The following is a 21988-nucleotide window of genomic DNA, read 5'->3' as shown; positions in this document are numbered from 1 at the left end:
TAAAGGGGAGGGGGAGGGGTGTGGGTGGGACGGGGTGGTCCAGGGGTGGGACGGGGGCGGGACCAGAGTCCTCTGACCCAGTGGCCATTTGCAGCTGTGTTGGAGGATCGTGTGCTGGCAGGCTGCTGGCGTGTGCAACCTCCACCAGCCTCCAGGCAGGCGCAAAAGTGAAATAAGAAATTGGGGGGGTTAGAGTAGGGCTGGTGGGGAAGGTTAGGGGAAGGGGTGGGAAGGTTAGTTAAGGGGGAAGGGAACAGGGGAAGGCAGCGTGGCTCGGCGTGCAAGGTGCACAATTGTGCATCCCCTTGCGCACGCCGACCCCCCATTTTATAACATGCGTGCGCCTGCGCACGCATATTATAAAATCGGGCATACATGTGTGCATGCCAGGTAGCACGCATACCTTTTAAAATCTATCCCATACAGTAAAAGTAACAATTTTCAAAAGCCAATTTATATGCGTAAAACTTTATGAAAATTACCTCCTAAGCTTTTTATCCCATAGAGAACAAATACAGAAGAAAATAGCCTTGGAAATTTTGGTCAATAATTTTCTGAAAATACATATGATTCTGTTTTGTTTGTATATTTTCTAGTAAAGACTGGAGTCTTTGTAGATTATACTTTTACAGGAGCAGGCAAACGACATGTTGTAAATGAACTTGCAAGGAAGAAATCCTTTGTGGTCATGATAGTTCATATGCTTTGACATCTTGTTTGGTTGGTCCACGGTCTACAGAGATTCCATGTTCCCTAGCCTCCTCCAGGGAAATATTCAGCAGGGATCATTCTTATTAATCTATAGTTTATCCAGGACCACTCCAAATCTTACATGATGCAGTAGAAAAAGAACTGACTCATCTACCATTAAAATACTGAATCTAATTCTAATTTCTGCATTTTACAAATGACTAGAATTGTGTTGTATCAACCAATCACTTTTTATATTTTTTTCAGGGGCTTTATATATTCCTGGTTTATGCAATTTATAATAGCGAGGTAGGCAGAATTTCTTTTACATTTTATTTGTGTTTACAAGCTGTAATAATTGATGTAGGACCCTTTTTGAAGTTAGAGTTAATGGGGCTGTTACTACCCTTACCAATAAGCCTTATACTTGTGATGCAACTCTAACATTGCTTTCTGCTTCAACAGCAGGAAGTAACGGGGAATTGGACTCAGACAGCAACCAACCAGGGTCCTGACTTTGACCGTTTGGGAAACTAACAATGGGGGTGACTTGTATGGCACAGCAGATGCCACCCCATGATGCTACCATTATAGGGGAGATCTGTATGGCTCGGCTGATGCTAGAGATGTGAATCGGAACCGGAATCTGATCGGTTCCGATCCAAATCTTAAAATTTTTATCACCCAGCCCGATTTGAGTTTTGATTATCGGCTGTGCCCGATCCGATAATCAAAAAACCCTCCCCCACCCTCCCGAACCCCCAAAAAAGATTTTAAAATTACCTGGTGGTCCAGCGGGAGCGCGGGGAGCGATCTTCCGCTCTCAGGCGATCGGCTGCGTTAATAAAAATGGTGCCGATGGCCCTTTGCCCTTACTATGTGACAGGGCAAAGGTAGCGCCGGTGCCATTTTGAATACTGGCAATACGGCCCGAGTGCAGGAGATCGCTCCCGGACCCCCGCTTGACCCCCAGGGACTTTTGGCCAGCTTGGGGGGGCCTCTTGACCCCCATAAGACTTGCCAAAAGTCTAGCGGGGGTCCGGGAGCGACCTCCTGCACTCGGGCCGTATTGCCAGTATTCAAAATGGCGCCGGCGCTACCTTTGCCCTCACTATGTCATAGGGGCAAAGGCTAGCTAGTGACATCAACAAAGGTTGCATAAATATTAATTCAAATATAAGAGAATAAAGTAGATACAAATTGTTTTAAATCAGTGACCCTCTATTCCAATTGTCTGCCCCCTGCCCCCAACAGTAGAACTAAAGTTATGTACATTATTCTGCTCCATAGGCCAAATGCATGCAAATATAGCTCATGAATATTGGTTGTGGATATCCTAAAACCAAATCAATTTGGGGAGTGAGGGTCTAGGGAAAATTGTTCCCTCTAAATTATGTTTGGGAAATGTGACTGTGCACTGCTGTTGTACACATGATTTCATCCCACACCCACACTCCCATGAGATCAGCAGGAAGTGCTGACCTGTGAGTTTTGAGTATGCCGGCCATGCCAGTACAGAGCTGTCAGCAGTGACCGGATATGCTCCCTATGCCCTTCATGCTGGCATGACTAAATATACTGGAGGAGTGCTGTGTGGCCACCCAAGTGTATACCTTAGATGAAACATTGGTGAGGGGAGTGGCAGGGGGAGGCTGAGGATCAGAACAGAGAAAAGGGATTTTAAATAACAGAATCTGTTTTCTTTAAAGTGCTTTTTAAAATTTGCAATAATCTCTCTATCTTATTCCATATTCTAGGTAAGAAATGCCATTCAGCGGATGAAAGAAAAGAAAAAGGCTTTGTCTTTTACAGTAAGTAATGATTTAGATTATATAGTCACTCTGTACTTTTCAGAAAAGTGTTTTAGCATTCTCAGTTTTCAGTTTACAAGCTGTGTATCGAAGGGCTGGTTTTATTCTTGAAAATTAAAAAGTACAAAATTAACTGCAGTGCTACTCCTATGCTTATCCGTTCTATGGCACTAATAGACATACACAGCGCTGTACAGATACACGTGAAAGACAGTCCCTGCTCTTTGGAGCTTACTATCTCATCAAAACAGACAAGACAAATGGGAGGTTTCAGGAAATGTATTAATTACAGTAAATCATGGATAAAATAAATGAAGAAATTATTGCAAATGGTCAGGTTTTAAGACTGAAAAGCAACAAGGTAGGTTTTAGGCAGAGTTTGAATATGGCCAAGGAGGAGGCATGATGCCCCCTCTCTTACAGGCCACTCTCAGAAAAAAAGAAGCAAGTAGAATGTAAAAAAACAAAACAAAACATGTATGCTCCTAGATTTATATAAAATATATTTTTCTTTATTGAATTTTAACAGTTACAATAATAAGGAAATGAAAAAATCACAGGGAGAGTGCATCTGTCCCTTAATAAATTGGAACAGTAATGGCAATTTGAAATATTCACAAACCGCTTTCCAAACTGGCTTACATTTCTCCATTCAACTTCTGTGAAGCTAAGCATTTTGCAGTTTTCTTTTTCAGTGTGAGTTCTAAAATATCCAAAAGCCAGCTTTCACTAGGTAATGCTATCTGATTATGCCCCTGGATTTATTTATAGATGCAAAAATAAAGATGACATGAAAAACGCCTTTTTATGAAGAGGTTTGTTTAACAACCACAGACAATAGAATTTATTTAGAATATGATGTTCATCACAAAGCCATTTTGCTGATGTGGTTTAATTCTGTTTTGGATCAGATTTCCTCTCCCAAAAGCTTACTAGCAGAGCACCTGTCACATGTCTTTACTTTTACTTAGAGGTCTCAGAGAGTGATCTTGCTTGCTGTCATTTCCTCGTAACCTTAACTTTGTTCCTGCACTTGCAATGGAACCTGACTCTGAGTTCCAGTCATGACATACAGAGAGAAGAGGTCACCCACAGCAACAGGAGACATGGCAACAGGCTTGGGGAATAATGTCAGAGATGCATCCAGCCTCTGCTCTCACTAGCATTAGGCTGCTTTCTTGAATAGGATGCTGAGGGCCAGTTTTAAGACTATTGGCGTATCAAGATTTTTGGTGGTGAGGGTTGGGCGTAATCCACAATCGTTCTTGCTGGTGCTAAATTTACCTCTTGGGCAGAAATTGTGCAATTTCAAAATTGCACATACTTCATAATTTGTGTTGCAAACTTTTTTTTGCATAATTTTTCATTTGCATAAAGGATATAATTTTTGTACAAATTTGGCAAAATCGTTTGCATAAAGGATAGAATTTGTGTACAAATTTGGCAAAATCTAACTTCACTGTGCAATGTGCACACAAAATTCTGAATTTGAATGGAGATTTTTTTTTTTTAATTTAATTTAATTTGCTCAATCTTTGAATGACCCAGAGTGTATTACATAGTGTTCAGTCTGTGTTTGCCGTCACTGCAACCTGTGAAAGTTCAGCTTGTTGCCTTTATATTATCCTGAATTAGATAATCGAGAAGCTTATGCTACAAGCTATCTGAAATAATTTGCATATTTATTTCTGGGATAAGTAGATTTCTTGTCTGATTTTTGTAATATTTTGTGCCTTTGAGGGGGGGGGGGTTATGTTCTTGGGAACAAAAAGTCCTAAACTGCTGAAATAGAAAAAAAAAAGGTTGCATAAGTTTTACTGGTGTGGCTAGGGGGAGGGGCTCTTTGTAGAGTTCATTGGTCCAGAGACCAGCATTGGGGAGCAGCCTTTAGCCTTTGTTTACAGTTTTCCCGTGAGGCTGCAAGCTATCTGAAATTATTTGCTTATTTATATTTGGGCTAAATATATTTCTTCTATGATTTTTGTGATATTTAGTGCCTTGGGGGGCGGGGGTGTATTTTCTTGTGTGAGGCAGCTACAAGCTATCTGAAAATAAATATATAGTTTTTCCCTGCAAGTGATCCCTCCCTTCCTTCCCACCTGCCCCTGGGTTTAATTTTCTTATATTAGTCTTCCCTGGCACTCCTAGATAATGAGCTTCAATTACTTCATCTCCCATTACATAGTAGTTCCTTACAGCTCAGATAATATTCATCTCGCTTATAAAAATTGATTTTCATAATCTACCGATTAATCTTGACTGGCTAGCACTAATGCTTTTTGGGGTAGATTTTAAAAGGAGTGCGCGCAGCCTACATGTGCGTGCGCTACCCGACGTGCGCACATGTACGCCCAATTTTACAACTTGCACTTGCAGGCATGTGCGAGTTATAAAATCAGGCGTCGGCGCACACAAAGGGGTGCACAATTGTGCACCTTGCGCGCGCCGAGCCGCACTGCCTCCCCCCTAACCTGACCTTCCCACCCCTTCCCCTAACCTTTCCCCCAGCCCTACTCTAACCCCCCCAAAAATGTGTATCTTACCTTTTGCGCCTGCCTCCGGGCGGGCGCAAGTTGCGCACCAGCAGCTTGCTGGCATGCGATCCTCCCACAGAGGGGTAATGGCTGCTCTGTCGAAGGCATCTGGCCCTGCCCCCGCCCTGGAACGCCCTGCCCTGTACATGCCCCGCCCCTTTCTGCAAGCCCCGGTAATTATACGCGTCCCGGGCTTTACATGTTTTGCCAGGCCTTTTTAAAATAGGCCCGGCTCACGTAACCCTTTTAAAATCCAGCCCTATAGTTTTTATTTCAAATACCTATTAAAAATCTTTGCTAGAGCCTAAATTTTACCTTACCTTAACTATAAGATTTTAAGGAATTAGTGATAATTTAACAAAATAGCTTTCATTCAATGCAACAATTGAGCTGCTTATATCCCAAGGCTTATCATTTGGAGAATCAAAGGTTGTCCCTTTTGTGTTCAGCTGTCTGCAATTAAAATGGAACTGATTCATCTGAGAGGAATTGTCCAGATTTCAATGAACTTCCCTTTCCTTGAACCATCCAGTATCTGTCGCCCTTCTCCCACAGAGGTTGCAGAAACCCAGGAAAAAATGATCAAAAGTATTTTATTCTCAAAGATGTATTTATTTTCTTAATCATGTAAACCGTTGTGAAAGTTTTTACTAAACGACGATCTAGAAAACCTGGTAAATAAACATTAAATAAATAAATCAATCTACAGTGGGCTCTGGTAGAACAAGACATGTGACAAACAAACAGACACCCACCTTTCTCAACTTTACTGCATCCTGTGCATCAACCCCCACTCCCACACAGATATCAGACATCCAGGATTCAAAAACCCAGGAACAATTGGATAACAGTGGGCTCTGGCAGAATAAGCAACTCACTACTCAGAAGAGTTTAACCTGTTGCTGAGGCAAGGATTGGGTAGCATAGGGCGCCTTAAATAGTCCTGTGGGCTGACATCATCACCCAGGGCCGAGGGAAGCTTTCCCGCCGCGGCCCCTTTAAGTTCCGGGGAAGCCCCACACGCGCGCCTAGAAGGGACTGAGGCGGGCTGCGCGGTGGCGGCAGCATTGGTTCCCCGTCGCGCTGAGAGAAAGCGGTGATGGCGGCTCTGAGAGGCCACATTGAGGCCAGAACAGGTCGGCGGGGGGTAAGTGTGGCTGGCCGTGGAGTCATAAGGTCGGCCATCACAACAATTGCTGCCTGCTTTCCCGGCAATGGTTAAGGGAAACTGAATTCAAACAGCATCTGAGGGCCCAGACTTTTACGGTCTGGTAAACTGATAAGCATGGAGGTAAGCTGCACTGTGCAGCAGATACTGGCATAAGCTTGCTGGGCAGCCTGGTGGATCATTTGGTCCTTTTCAGCTGTCATTTCTATGTTTCTATGTAAATGTTTCATTATTTAAAAAATTCTCTGCTTTTTTTCAAACTATCCATTAGTGTAAATGGTACACCAGAAAGGGTATACACCTTAAGGGAAAAAAAAAAAATCAGTTCCTAGATGAAACCTGTGGCATATCTGGCAGAGTTCACAAATATTTACCCCAATTAGCACCTATGCAGAAAAAATGGATGAAATGCTGAACATGACGGTGGATATTATTGACCATAATGTGAGGTGGATTTAACTGAGGAAATGCACACATAAGTTGGGCTTGTGCGCAGTGACCGAATTTTAAAAGCCACTCAGTTGTGCACGTATCTCCCACAGTACGCACATCTCTTTCAATTTCAAAAAGGGGTGTGGTCTGGAGAGAAAGTGGGAGTTTGGGGGGCATAACCAAGAGATGTGCGCATAAATACTTACGCACCCCGGTCCACTGCCACATAAGTTTACTTCTGCTACGAAGGAGGTGTAAATTAAAAAAAAACAACCCAACATTTCAGAAGGGTTTAAAGGGTCTGTGGTTACTAGGGGTAGTTCAGGCTACTAAACCAGGAAGGTTTGGAGGACCTAATTGTAGACCGGGTGAACTGATGGATGAACTGGTGAAAATGGTCATGGTGTAGACGCGAGCCCGTTTTAAAACACTCTGATTTTTGCAGTAGAAACTCGATTTAAGCAGCTGGGCATGCGCACACTTAAAATTGCATGCACGTGAGCATTCGCCCTGGCTATTTTATAAACTGCACACATATGTGCGCACAAGTTATAATATGGCTGCGTATCTGGGTGCATGCCGATGCACACGCATCAGTGTGCGCCCACGCACCACTTTGAAAGTTACTGGCACTGTGTCTAGTCTGCTGTTCTCCCTTCTTGCTGCAGGTATCTAGAGACATTGCTTACCAGATTCGGGGTTTGAAGAAGACAGGAATTCCTTCACAGACAGATACTTCTATTGCTATCTTCTCCTTCCAAAGTTTTGGAAGCATGGGGGAGGGTCTCCCTTCCAAATCTGAACATGTGGGAATACAAAGCAGGAGAAAATGCAGGCTCTAGTCTAAGGATGTCCATGGAAAAAAATACATAGATGCCAATATTTAGCGCTACTTTGCCGGATAAGTAGTGACTTATCCAGCTAAGTGGCAGCCACTGAATTTCTGACTACTTTCAGCAGCTGCTGCGAATTAGATAGCAGGATATTTTGGGGGCAAGCAATAGCGGATCAGGGTGGGGCTACTTATCCAGTTATCTTAAGCAGATAAGTGCTAATATTTGGACTTATCTGATTAAATTAATCAGATAAGTTAGGCCTGCCATAGATCAGGTCTAACTTAGCCAGATTTAACTCATCTGGCTAAATAACAATTTGTACACGGATATTCAGCTGCATAGCCAGCCTGCTGAATATCCTATTTAAGTTAGCCAGATAAGTCTTATCCGGATAATTTAAATAAACGTTTAGTTTTAACTATTGGGCCCTTCAATGTTTTCATTTCTATTTATTTTAGGAGAGGACAGGGATTATTTCACTTTTTGTTGTGCTTTTTGTTTTGTTTTTGTGTGTTCTAAATGGTTTTAGCATGTGCTAAAATGAAACAAACTTTTGTAGCTTTTAGTATTTCAGATCGGAAACAAATAATAAATGTGTTTGTTGCTTCCATGTAGTTCTTAAATGTGAGCACGTTCCATCTGTTCGCAACACTCACAGCCAGCTCATCAGCTCCTGTGCCTTTAAGGGGGGAAGCATGACATTTGACCCAGCCCCTTATAGGAAAAGATTCTCACAGGCTGGTGCAAGGACAGCATTCAGTAGACTGGCAAATTGTACCAGTCCCTGGCAATGCCCCTTGGCAGTATCACATATCTCAGCATTATCTTTGCTTTCTCACCATTGGGGTAGATTTTATAAAGTTGCGCACACGTGTTTGCGTACAAGGCGCGAACAAGAGTACGCGGGATTTCAATAGATATGTGCGTAGCGGCGCGTATCCATTAAAATCGGCAGCCTGCGAGGCCGCTCTGAAATAGGAGCGGCCTCAGAGGGAACTTTTCTTTGGCCTCCCCCCACCTTCCCCCCCCCTTCCCCTACCTAACCCATCCCCCCGGTCCTATCTACACCCCCCTACCTTTGTCATGAAAGTTACACCTGCTCGAGGCAGGCATAACTTACACGCGCCAGGCCGGCTGCCGGCGCGCCATGTTCCGGTCCGGGGGCTGGTCCAGAGGCCATGGCCATACCCCTGGGCCGGAACCAGTCCCGCAGCCCCACCCCCGGATAACATGCCGGCCGCATCACGCCCCCCCGACACGCCCCCGATGACGCCCCGGTCGCAACACACCCCTTGATGCATGTCCCGGGGCTTGGCGCGTGCCGGAAGCCTATGCAAGATAGGCTCGGCACACGCGGGGGGGTTTGGGGTAGGTTTTCGGGGGTTATGCACGTAACATACGTGCGTAACCCTCTGAAAATCTACCCCATTATGTTTGCGAAATCACTGAAAAGGCAAAACAAAGAATGTAGCCCTTACTTTTTCCTCTGGTACTTACAAACAATTGCTAATGAAAACAGGGTCTTTGTTGTCCTTCTAGTTATGTTCCAATATGTCTGCACAGTAACTGATAACTGCTAATTTGTGATTTTAGAACTGTTCCCATCCAATAAATTATTTGTCAAGTCCAAGAAACACAATGTCCTGGGAAACAGGGAAACTCACTTCTTCTCCACCTAATAGCACTGGATCTACACCAACCCAAAAAGATTTCCCCCCTGGGAAGACCTCCACCACCACCAAAGGTAAGTCATATTTGATTCTTACAATGTGCATTCATTTGGGTATAGCACTATACAAGATAAATCACTTGGTTGCAAAGTCCCCCAATCCAAAGAATTCATGATTTATATTTGAGCCATGGGGAGGTTAAGCGACTTGCTCAAAGTCATAAAATCAGTAGTGGCGGCATTTAGATGAGAACTTAAAAAGTCTGGACAGCTCTGTAATTTAATGATGCTGCTGAACTGTCAAATAGAGAAAGGATGGCACAAGAAAGGGAATCTCCCATTTCATCTTTAGTCGATTTACTTACTGACTTGTTTTTGAGTTCTATGAATTTTGAACAGATTTCCACTAAATGCCAACGTACAGTTCCATTCAGTGCTAGCACAACCTTCATGAATGATAGAGTATAACTTTTGGGTGAATATGTTAACATTTGTGAGTCGGTGACAAATGCATGCACCTTCTTTAAATGAGAATGGATTTATCTTCTTTAAAAAAAAATCATAATATTGCTTTCTATTTTAGGAAATTTTGTTGCCAAAAGTCCACTAAATATTTCCTCAAAGTCAACAGAGAAGCTGGTGAGTAGGGTGTGCATGTAGGCAAGCTTTATGCTTCTGATATAAAGATAAAGATTGCTGGAATATTGTTTATTTCTAAAATGTATGATACCACCATTGAACAATTCCTAATTTATTTAAAAAAGAAAAAGTTTAATTAGGACTAGTGCTCTGAGACACTAATTCTCCAAGAGACAGATCTGCAGTTCATGACTGCAGTGTCCACCTACTGGGCCAACTGGGTACATATGGAGAGCTGAATAATACCTTTATGGTGACACCAGCTATATGTTTATGATAAAGTAGAAAGTAATATCACTACCATACATTCATAACTCGAAAAAGAAAATGTCCTGATGGGTGCTGCTGGCTAATAGAAAATGATGAAGCCAGGTACTCTAAATTAGAAGCAGAAATATAACAGACGATACCAGCCATGTATCCATGTTTTGCTCCCAGAATGTGATCTTCCTTGATGATAGATACTGGGGATGTGCATTTGTCTAGGACGAATTAGACAATTTCAACGAAATTATCTAATTCATCCTGCTTCGACCTGAAAAACGAAGGGAATTCCCCCGAAATTTCATTTTTCAGGGTTAGTGCACACTAACCACGAAATTCGGGGCGGCCGGAAAAAAAAAAGGCCCAAACCACAGGAAAACGAAATTTCCCGTGGCGGGCTGATAACAAAGGCCAAACTGTAAGGTTCGGCCAAAGCACATCTCTAATAGATACATTAAAAACACCTCTTTACTTATCCATTTATATTTTCCTGATGAAGAGCCTGTTTTGGCACCAAAACAGTTGAACATGACTGCAATGTATGTATCTCTAAACAAAGAGCACAGTTAGGACCTGTAATCCAACTTGGTAAAAAAAAAAAAAGGCTCCTAAGGATTGTTTGTAGTACAGCTCAAACCAAATATTTGTGCAATTTTATGAATTTAACAAATTTTGTAAACGTCTCTGTCCCACTTCTTCAAGATGTTTTTGTGAGACCATTGGTTCACCATAAGCAGACAACTACCCCTGATGGAGCTGCAGCCATCCTTTGTCCATCTCTTCAGCCGCAGCTTGGATCCTTGGTCGCATAGGGTCCCACCTAAAGTCCAAAAGGTCCGGGTCCCTAAGGGCTCCTCCTGGGGGGACCTCGGACTCCCAGTGGTGAAGCCTCTTCCGAGTCTCTTCCATGCCACCTCCCACCTGTGACACTTGCTGTGGTCCTCCACAGCACACCATCCACTGTCTCAGCCGGTCCAAGGGTCCACGATAGGGATGTGAATCTTTTTTCTGCCAATTGAAAATATCGTACCATATTTTCAAAGTCGTCAGAAATTGGGGGCTCCCTGAAACCGATAGGAAAACCCCACAAAATTGTTCGTGGGGTTCTCTTATCGTTTTGGGGGAGGGCGGGAAAAACGGCACACAAAAACAACCCCTAAACCAACCTGACCCTTTAAAACAGCTCCCTTAGCTTCCCCCACCCTCCCGACCCCCCCAAAATGTTTTAAAATTATCTGGTGGTCCAGTGGGGGTCCCGAAAGCGATCTCCCGCTCTCGGGCCGTCGGCTGCCACTAATAAAAATGTCGCCAATGGCCCTTTGCCCTTACCATGTGACAGGGTATCTGTGCCATTGGCCGGCCCCTGTCATATGGTAGGAGTAATGGATGGCCGGCGCCATCTTTAAAAATGGCATGGGCCATCCAGTGCTCCTACCATGTGACAGGGGCTGGCCAATGGCACGGATACCCTGTCAAATGGTAAGGGCAAAGGGCCATTGGCGCCATTTTTATTAGTGGCAGTCGATGGCCCGAGAGCGGGAGATCGCTCTCGGGACCCCCACTGGACCACCAGATAATTTTAAAACATTTTGGGGGGGTCGGGAGTATTGGGGAAGCTAAGGGAGCTGTTTTAAAGGGTCGGGGTGGGTTTTTTGTTTATTGGCTCGGGCACAGCCGATTAAAAAAAAAAAACAAACGGATCAGGCCGCACGAAAAAAAATTCACGATGTGAATCGGAACCGAAATCGGAACCAATTCTGGGTCCGATTCACATCTCTAGTCCACGACCGTAACACCGTAGAAGAAAGAGATTTTGAAAGAAGCTTCAAGACAGCTAAATATCTTATCCCCAAGATAAGCAGCATGGAATCTATCTCCTCCTTGAGAACTTGCCAGGTACTTGTGACCTGGATTGGCTACTATTGGAAACAGGATACTGGGCTTGATGGATCTTTGGTCTTGATCAAGTATGACAAATCTTATGTATTTAACTTCAACTCCAGTGGCAGCAACTGCAGTCCCAATGGATTTAGAGAGTACATTGTGGAAAATATCCATTGAATGGAGACAATTTAAAGTGAGGGAGGACCCACATTTTCTTTGTGCATTCACTGTAGTAAAGCCATCAATCGAGGGAAGATACTGGGGCATCTTACAAATGCTGCTAAGCAGCATTATCTACAGAAACATCACTCGCTAGCATTGTCATTATGAGATAGCAGCAGTACTAGCCTGGAGATCTTTTTTTCCACTCAAAGCAGAAATGACAGCAAAAGGGTTGAAAAGGGAAAGAATTTTCCCCAAGCTGACCCCCATGGCCTCTTCTACCATTCAGGTGGCAGGCCAGCAGCCCCCTGCCAGGCATCTACAGTGGCAAACCACCATAAAGGAAATGGGCTGAAGTTCTGTATCACTGTTCAGGGACAAGAGGCAAACATTATCCAACGTAATGATGAGGTGCATCAGGGAAATGATTTCCCTGGATGACCAGCCATTGAAGATAGTGGCAAACCTGGGCTTTAAGCATCTGCTGCAGCTCTTAGTTCCCAATTACAAAGCACCTTCCAGGACTATAATCAATAGGCAGGTTTCCCCCAGTCTGTGCAATCAGTGCCGTAGTTGCATGCAGGTGCAGCTGCCAAGGCAGAGGTGAGTAGAATGCATTTCATCAGCGACACCCGGACCTGCATGAATGCTACACATGCCTACCTCTCCCTGACGCCACACTAGTAGGAACTGGCCATCAAGGCCAGCACTAGTAGCAGCAGGGTGCAGATGGGCTTTGCTGCACACCCAGGTGATAGATACCACTTATACCTCATGCAATATCCTAACAGCTATAGGAAAGATGCTGGAGGGCTTGCAGCTAGACCGATGAGACAGAAGTGTTCATTCAGGTTTTTTTGTGACAGACAGTGATGCAATATGATAAGAGCAGTGGAAAATGGGGGCTATAAGAGGATCTGTTGCTTACTACACCTCACAATGAGAGATAGCCTGGGTCTGGGGATTCCAGTCCTGAAGGATCTGATACAGAAGTACAGGAAATTAGTGAGGAATTTTCATTAAAGCATGAAGAATGGACAATTTATCCATGAGAAGCAGGAAGAATTCAAGAAACCTCATATGTGGTTGATTCAAGATGTTGGCGCCTGGTAGAATTCCACCTATCTGATGCTACAGAGGTTAGTAGACCATCAGACAGAAACTCCTTCATGAACTATCTTTGGAAACAGAGAAGTCCATATTTAAAAGCCATTTAGATGGATAACATTAAGTTATCCATCTAAATGGCAAGATTTCAGATAGAGAATCAATATAACCCAAAGATGCAGCTGAAAAACAGAATACTTCAAATTTTCAATATTCAGCTGGAGAAGAGCTCATGAATAGATCTATCTAGCAACCGTCATAAATTGCCTCAAAGAATGTGTTGCTTATTAATGAAGCCTATAATACTTCAGGCTTAGTATAATCATAGGTTGCAGATAGATTTGTTTATGCACCTACCGGTGCGATAAGGCTGGAGCACAATCACTGTATGCTTAAAGTCACTAGTGAGTGCACTTATCTTAAATTGCCACGTAGAGAGAGTTGGCTTGCACGGTCCTGAAGTTGCCTCCGACACTAAAGTGTTTCGGAGTGTTGTACTCCTTCCTCAGGGATCTCCAGGTAAGAACGAGCCATCTACATGAATCTGCGTGGAAGATAATACAGCATGAGAGTTCTTTGCATGTCAAACGACTAAAACGATATATATAATGGCGGTCAGAGATGGAAAATAAACTTACTCCATGATGCCTGGTCAGTACTTAGCTTTAGAGCGACGATTGCTTATGCGCTGTGATGATTAAAAAATAAGAGTAAAAGAAACAGTCATTGAATATGAGGAAACAACTTCAATATATTAGGATCGATATGGATGGTTGTGCAGTTGTACTTACGTGCACTAAGTTGAAGTGACCTGCCAGCATGCCGTCTCAATCACTGAAGCTCGGGCGTCAAAAAGACGCCGAATTTAAAGAAATTCCATCGACCAAAGCGGTCGGAGGAAGTGACGTAAGTATAGCATCATAGTGTGATCCTTAAAAGGTGATCGACGTCAGGTGGGGACATCCTTAATTGTTGATACCAAATATGGTTGATGACGCGACACGGCAGCCATATTGGCTGGGGGAATACCTGTTTGTTAGTCCAAATACGGTCAATGACGTGGCTGAGGCAGCCATTTTGAAAGAATTGAGAGAGGAACTCATTCGGGGAGTAGAGAGAACTGCCTTGGGAAATGTTTTGTTCAGATTAGGGAGAACCACTCGACCTTCTCATTGAGTCCTTGGGGTTCAACAGATCGCAAACGGAAAATCCATCGATTCTCTTTAAAATTAAGTAGAGTCGAGCGATCTCCCCCTCTCCAATTCGGGGGGATGTGTTCCAAAATGACCCACTTGAAATCCGCAAATGTATGTGGACATGTGATGCAGTGTTGAACTAAAGGTGCTTTTAAATCTTTAGTATTGATCCTGCTGCGATGTTCTGTCAAACGGGTGCGGATCTTGCGTCTGGTACGTCCCACATAGACTCTGTTGCAGGGACATTGAAGAGCATAGATGACAAACTCAGTGTTGCAATTCACTTGATATTTGATAGGAATCTTAAGACCAGTTTGGGGGTCTCGCCACTGTGTGCCAATGTGTGCCTGGGAACAGACTGAACAATTGCCACATGCTGTTTGCCCAGACCCCTGTGGATGGAAAGGGAGGACCCTATCAACTGCCCGAACTATCCTTTGTTTAATGTTGGTACCTCGGGAATATGCGAACATGGGGGGATCTCGGAAAATGGCATGGGGGCTGAGGAGGTGCCAATTGTTCAAAATGGCTGTTTTAACATGAGATGTGAGATTAGTGTATGGTAGGACACAAATCAAGTTGGTGACTTCATTTCTTTGTCTATATTGGAGTAAATGATCCCTGTCTGAAAAGGTCGCTCTTTTGTATGCTCTTCTAATAACTCGGTCTGGATAACCTCGTTCTCGAAATCTGTGACCTAATTTGGCTGCTTGATTATGAAATTCTTGGGTATCAGAACATAGTCTCCTGATGCGAAAAAATTGACCCACCGGAAGACCTTCTTTGAACGGTCTGGGATGATGACTTTCAAAACGTAAAAAGTTGTTTCTATCTGTGGTCTTTCTAAACAGGGTTGTGTGGATACCTGAATGATCTTTGTGTATTTGAATGTCAAGGAAGGATAATTGACTCGCATTGTAACTTAAACTGAATTTGAGATTGGGGTTGGCTTGATTTAACCATTGATGAAATTGTATGAGGGATGACTCAGTGTTGAACCAAATGAAAAAGATGTCATCAATATACCGTGACCATAGTTTGATAAATTGAAAAAATGGAGACGTGTATACATGTTCTTCCTCAAATTTTGTGACATATAAATTAGCTACGTCTGGGGCTATAGGTGAGCCCATTGCTACTCCATGGGTCTGAAGGTAATATTTTTGTTCATACACAAAGAAGTTGTTGAATAGAATCAGCTCAGTGAGGGCCAACAGAAACTCCGCAGGTATACGTTGTGGTCTAATTCTGTTATTGACGACAGCCCCCATGCCATTTTCCGAGATCCCCCCATGTTCGCATATTCCCGAGGTACCAACATTAAACAAAGGATAGTTCGGGCAGTTGATAGGGTCCTCCCTTTCCATCCACAGGGGTCTGGGCAAACAGCATGTGGCAATTGTTCAGTCTGTTCCCAGGCACACATTGGCACACAGTGGCGAGACCCCCAAACTGGTCTTAAGATTCCTATCAAATATCAAGTGAATTGCAACACTGAGTTTGTCATCTATGCTCTTCAATGTCCCTGCAACAGAGTCTATGTGGGACGTACCAGACGCAAGATCCGCACCCGTTTGACAGAACATCGCAGCAGGATCAATACTAAAGATTTAAAAGCACCTTTAGTTCAACACTGCATCACATGTCCACATACATTTGCGGATTTCAAGTGGGTCATTTTGGAACACATCCCCCCGAATTGGAGAGGGGGAGATCGCTCGACTCTACTTAATTTTAAAGAGAATCGATGGATTTTCCGTTTGCGATCTGTTGAACCCCAAGGACTCAATGAGAAGGTCGAGTGGTTCTCCCTAATCTGAACAAAACATTTCCCAAGGCAGTTCTCTCTACTCCCCGAATGAGTTCCTCTCTCAATTCTTTCAAAATGGCTGCCTCAGCCACGTCATTGACCGTATTTGGACTAACAAACAGGTATTCCCCCAGCCAATATGGCTGCCGTGTCGCGTCATCAACCATATTTGGTATCAACAATTAAGGATGTCCCCACCTGACGTCGATCACCTTTTAAGGATCACACTATGATGCTATACTTACGTCACTTCCTCCGACCGCTTTGGTCAATGGAATTTCTTTAAATTCGGCGTCTTTTTGACGCCCGAGCTGTCAGTGATTGAGACGGCATGCTGGCAGGTCACTTCAACTTAGTGCACGTAAGTACAACTGCACAACCATCCATATCGATCCTAATATATTGAAGTTGTTTCCTCATATTCAGTGACTGTTTCTTTTACTCTTATTTTTTAATCATCACAGCGCATAAGCAATCGTCGCTCTAAAGCTAAGTACTGACCAGGCATCATGAAGTAAGTTTATTTTCCATCTCTGACCGCCATTATATATATCGTTTTAGTCGTTTGACATGCAAAGAACTCTCATGCTGTATTATCTTCCACGCAGATTCATGTAGATGGCTCGTTCTTACCTGGAGATCCCTGAGGAAGGAGTACAACACTCCGAACACTTTAGTGTCGGAGGCAACTTCAGGACCGTGCAAGCCAACTCTCTCTACGTGGCAATTTAAGATAAGTGCACTCACTAGTGACTTTAAGCATACAGTGATTGTGCTCCAGCCTTATCGCACCGGTAGGTACATAAACAAATCTATCTGCAACCTATGATTATACTAAGCCTGAAGTATTATAGGCTTCATTAATAAGCCACACATTCTTTGAGGCAATTTATGACGGTTGCTAGATAGATCTATTCATGAGCTCTTCTCCAGCTGAATATTGAAGATTTCAGATATGCAGCTCCTTATCTGGTTAAAATCTAGCCAGACAAAAAAAAGAAGTATTCCAAGGGCATTTCAGGGAGGATTCATTTGGCTAACCTAGCCAATTTTAAACTATAACTGGCCACCTTGTGTGGCAGGATAACTAGCTACTTAACCAGATATGTTCAAAGATATCAAGTTAAATAGATATGTGTAAAATAGAAAAGCATTACTGCATATATAAATAAGCCTGTGGCCTGTTTTGCTTCTTCCCCTCTCCAAAAATAGAGATGAGGCCTTGTCGGCCTTGCATTTCCCACCACCACGAAGACCTCTATCATTACATGGCCCAGATCTTTACCGATGTCAGTAATTGTTTAATTCCCACGTGGGAATTTTGCTGGCACAGCATGGAACAGAGTATTTGAGTTTGCTGGTGCAGCCTGGAATAGACTGTTCAGAGGAGTTTGCTGGGTTCCACATGGGTCTTGATCTCATATAGAGTCACTGAGACAGGAAAAGAACCTACAATACACTTTTCTTGAATGGTTCATCTTGAAATGGCATATCTGATTCTTAGGACTGTTCCATCTTTACCTTGCCTCTGGTTTGGGACTGACCAAAACTGTCACAACCTGCTTCAAGAACTAAGGAGAAGTAGGATGTCTGGGCAGGGGCATACTTTGGAGAGGCTAGTCATCTGGGAGCAAACGATCTTCTGTCCTGAAGCAGAGTAGGATTCAGAAATGGGGCCAAAGACCAAAATTGGAGCTGAGGACAGGAACAGAGCAAGAACAAGAACCAGGAGAAGAATCAAGGACCAGAACCAAAGTAGGAACCAGAAGAAGAGCTGAAGAGCAGCATCAGAGGAGGAACCAGGTACAAGATCAGCAACAGGAAATCATGGAGTGAATATGTGAGCTGTTGGACCTGCAAAGGTGTATCAGGCTAGAGCTCCTTTTATACAGCCTTCAACTTAGGAAAAACCTAACCTAAAGCTGGTTCAACAGTGAGCTTCCAGAGGTGGGTCTCCCTAACTTTGTTTTGCTTAGTATTTTCTACAGGATTCTTGGAAAACCAGGGTCCCTGTGGCTCCACTGCAATATCCCCTGGCCCCTAATAGCTAGGACTGCAGGTTCAACCCTTGCTGCCCCTGACATCTTGTTGCCACTCTGCCACCTTAGGGGTCTTGCTGCTACTCACTGCCTTTCTGCCCTGCTCCTGAAGCTGCATCATGGGGGTCTTTATTCCACTTTGTCTTGTTGCCCTGCTCCTGATGCTACATCTTCGATTCTTACTGCTATGCCCCTAATGCCACTCCTTTTACTCCCTTCATGGTGCCTTGAGCTATTCATGGCACACTTGGTGCCATTTTGCCCTTCTCATGCTGCCTTGGGGGATTCTTGCCATTGTTGTTAGTGCCCTTTGCACCATTTTCAAAGCCTTGGGCATTCTGGCCACTCTTGCTGCTTCTTTGCTCCTCTCACAGTGCCTTGGAAATCTCCTGCCACTACTGATGCTGTTTTACCCCATTACTAGCCTTTGGGCTATTCATGCCACTTTTGGTGCCAGGTTGACAGAATCTTGATGTATTGGAGAGCCCTTCACACTTCTGATGATGTCTTCCCACAAGTTGTATTACTAATTATTTGAAAATCCCAATTTAGGAGCCCAAAATAGGCTGCATTGCTTCCCTCATTGACTTTAATGGGCAATGAATGAACAAAAAATGAATAAACTAAAATAGTTTTCGTCAGAAACAAGTCAAACGAAAGATTATCGACATTTTTGCCCCTGCACTCCCCTTGAAATTGTTAATGGTGGCAACTTCAGTGCACTGGCATCCTTTACAATTTTAACACCAGCAAGGCAGGAGTGTTCAGATATCATTGCTTCCTGATGAAGAAAAAGGCCTGGGGTAAGAAGAGCTGGGGATGTGGGGGGGTGGAGAGGGATCAGGAAAGGGTCCAAGAGGGGTTTGTGTTTCCATTTTGTTTTTTGATCTGTTTATTTCAAATAAATAAATACAAATAAAACTGAAATAAACAGAACAAAAAACAAAATGAAATGTAAAAAGTGTGTGCACACACCTAGTAGATTCCACATTAAATTATATTTGCAGTTTATCCTGAAACTTTTTAATGAACACAATCTTAATTTAACACTAAACCATATCTTGCGACTGTCCCTGGTGATAATCAAGATTTTGGGTAGCATTTCACATAAATCTTCAACATACGCATTATAAATCTCCAATTTAAAATGATTGCTAAGTTACCTGGCACCATGTACGAGCCATGGACTAAAGAGATTAAGGAATGTATATCATTAATGAATGAGACTCTAAATCTTGTGCAAATGTCAAGGTTGATCTGCTTCCTTGCTTTTAGGCCAAAGGCCACCATTAAAGCTTCTCAGTTTAATGCACAGAAGTTCTGTGCAGGTACCATGTGACAGTAGTGCTCTACCAGTGTGTCGCAGCAAAATCACCTGCTGCAGTAGCAGCAGTTCCAGCTTGATGTTCTCTCCTTCTCCCTGGCACAATTCTCTCTCTCCCGCCCTCTGACTGGCCAGGAGGAGAGTGTCGCTTCATGCTATGACTGCCTCTGCTGGACAGCTTCACTGGGAAGTTTGAACACATGGACACCCACCAGTGCTGCTTAGGCAGAGTGAATCTGACAGAGGAGAAAGCACACCTAAGTAGGAGTGCCTTTCTTTCCCTGACAGTCAGAAGTAAGGGAGAGAGGACTGGGGGAGGGGGGGAAGGTGAGAGAGGCGTGAAATAGAACACATAAGAGTGGGAAATGAAAGAGAGGAGTGCACGAGTGAGAGTTTGTGGTAGGGATGTGAATCGTTTTTCAACGATTAAAATTATCGTCCGATAATGTTTATATCGTCTTAAATCGTTATAGAACACGATACAATAGAAATTCTAACGATTTATCGTTAAAAATCGTTAAATCGTGTTAGTGCGCACTAACTCGAGTTAGTGCGCACTAACTCCCCGTTAGTGCGCACTAACTCGATTTAGTGCGCACTAACTGAAAATGATACAAATAAACACTTTCCAGGTCACTGAAGGTCAGTTAGGAATGAATATGTGTTCCTATTGGCTGGCTGCCCTCTTATCTATTGATATTACCAAGGTTACCACTGAGGTGATGGTTGGGGGGATGGGAAATGGAACTGGAAACTAACGAACACCAACAGAAAATGAAACAAAGTGTTCACACTTCCCAGGTCAGTAAAGGTCACTTAGGAATGAATATGTATGTATGTATTCCTATTGGCTGGCTGTGCTCTTATCTATTGATGTTACCAATATGGTTGGGGGGATGTGAAATGGAAACAGTTGGAAGCTTGACAAAAAAGTAATGTAATGATCAGCACTCACGTGACTAGAACTTGTTTGTTTATTATTTTGTTAGCAGGCACCTGAAATGCTAGTGCATGTTGAATTTGCCAATCACTGTGCATTTTAGAAAGGTGGTCCTGGCTGGAACTGTACACAGTTCAAATATATGTAATTGATTGTTGGTAAGTGTATTTTTTAAGTAGCCACACTGGCACCAGTATGTTTACTTTTCCTCCTACTTAACTCACTAGCTCAGCTTTGTAAGAAGGGCTTCTCTGCTTGTGTGTTGTTTTTGTTTGGTGTGAGGAGAGCAGAAACATCAGATCTTTATTCAATCTACTACAGTCATCTCTTACAGTGCCCTATCCCTATTAATACCAGGAGTGTTGTGATCTTCCTGCACACAGTGCCCTAACCCTGATACCAGTCTGAGACAGCTCCCTCCCTGCATTACTAGTGAGAGGCTGGCTTCACAGACAGGGGGGAGCTGCCTGACCCTCACTCCTGACTTCCCCCATGTCCCAGCTAGTGAATGGTGTGTGGGTGAGGGGGGGGGGGAGGATGGTGAAGTCTGAGACAGCTCCCTCCCTGCATTACTAGTGAGAGGCTGGCTTCACAGACAGGGGGGAGCTGCCTGACCCTCACTCCTGACTTCCCCCATGTCCCAGCTAGTGAATGGTGTGTGGGTGAGGAGGGGGGGGGAGGATGGTGAAGTCTGAGACAGCTCCCTCCCTGCATTACTAGTGAGAGGCTGGCTTCGCAGACAGGGGGGAGCTGCCTGACCCTCACTCCTGACTTCCCCCATGTCCCAGCTAGTGAATGGTGTGTGGGTGAGGGGGGGGGAGGATGGTGAAGTCTGAGACAGCTCCCTCCCTGCATTACTAGTGAGAGGCTGGCTTCACAGACAGGGGGGAGCTGCCTGACCCTCACTCCTGACTTCCCCCATGTCCCAGCTAGTGAATGGTGTGTGGGTGAGGGGGGGGGGAGGATGGTGAAGTCTGAGACAGCTCCCTCCCTGCATTACTAGTGAGAGGCTGGCTTCGCAGACAGGGGGGAGCTGCCTGACCCTCACTCCTGACTTCCCCCATGTCCCAGCTAGTGAATGGTGTGTGGGTAAGGGGGGGGGGAGGATGGTGAAGTCTGAGACAGCTCCCTCCCTGCATTACTAGTGAGAGGCTGGCTTCACAGACAGGGGGGAGCTGCCTGACCCTCACTCCTCCGGGGTATTGTGATCTTCCTGCACACAGTGCCCTATCCCTGATACCAGGGGTGTTGTGATCTTCCTGCATGCAGTGCCCTATCCCTATTAATACCAGGAGTGTTGTGATCTTCCTGCATGCAGTGCCCTATCCCTATTAATACCAGGAGTGTTGTGATCTTCCTGCATGCAGTGCCCTATCCCTGATATCGGGATGTGTGCAAGAAGATCACAACACCCCCGGTATCAGGAATAGGGCACTGTGTGCAGGAAGATCACAACACCCCCAGTATCAGGAATAGGGCACTG

At 44.1% G+C, this 21988-nt stretch overlaps 1 protein-coding gene across 1 annotated transcript in view; it reads left to right on the top strand.

Annotated features, from left to right (window-relative positions):
* The window catches only part of ADGRD2 (adhesion G protein-coupled receptor D2), a 322967-nt gene that overhangs the window by 257910 nt on the left and 43069 nt on the right, over positions 1 to 21988 (top strand). The window contains exons 21-24 of the mRNA XM_029614032.1: positions 958 to 999; positions 2448 to 2501; positions 9065 to 9215; positions 9724 to 9779. Coding sequence (XP_029469892.1) covers positions 958 to 999; positions 2448 to 2501; positions 9065 to 9215; positions 9724 to 9779 — 303 coding nt within the window. The remainder of the gene's footprint in view (positions 1 to 957; positions 1000 to 2447; positions 2502 to 9064; positions 9216 to 9723; positions 9780 to 21988) is intronic.

This window comes from Rhinatrema bivittatum, chromosome 8 (assembly GCF_901001135.1).
Source record: "Rhinatrema bivittatum chromosome 8, aRhiBiv1.1, whole genome shotgun sequence".
Taxonomy (NCBI): Eukaryota; Metazoa; Chordata; class Amphibia; order Gymnophiona; family Rhinatrematidae; genus Rhinatrema; species Rhinatrema bivittatum.
The sequence above is the reverse complement of the archived record's forward strand: the minus strand, read 5'-3'. Positions and strand labels throughout refer to the sequence as shown.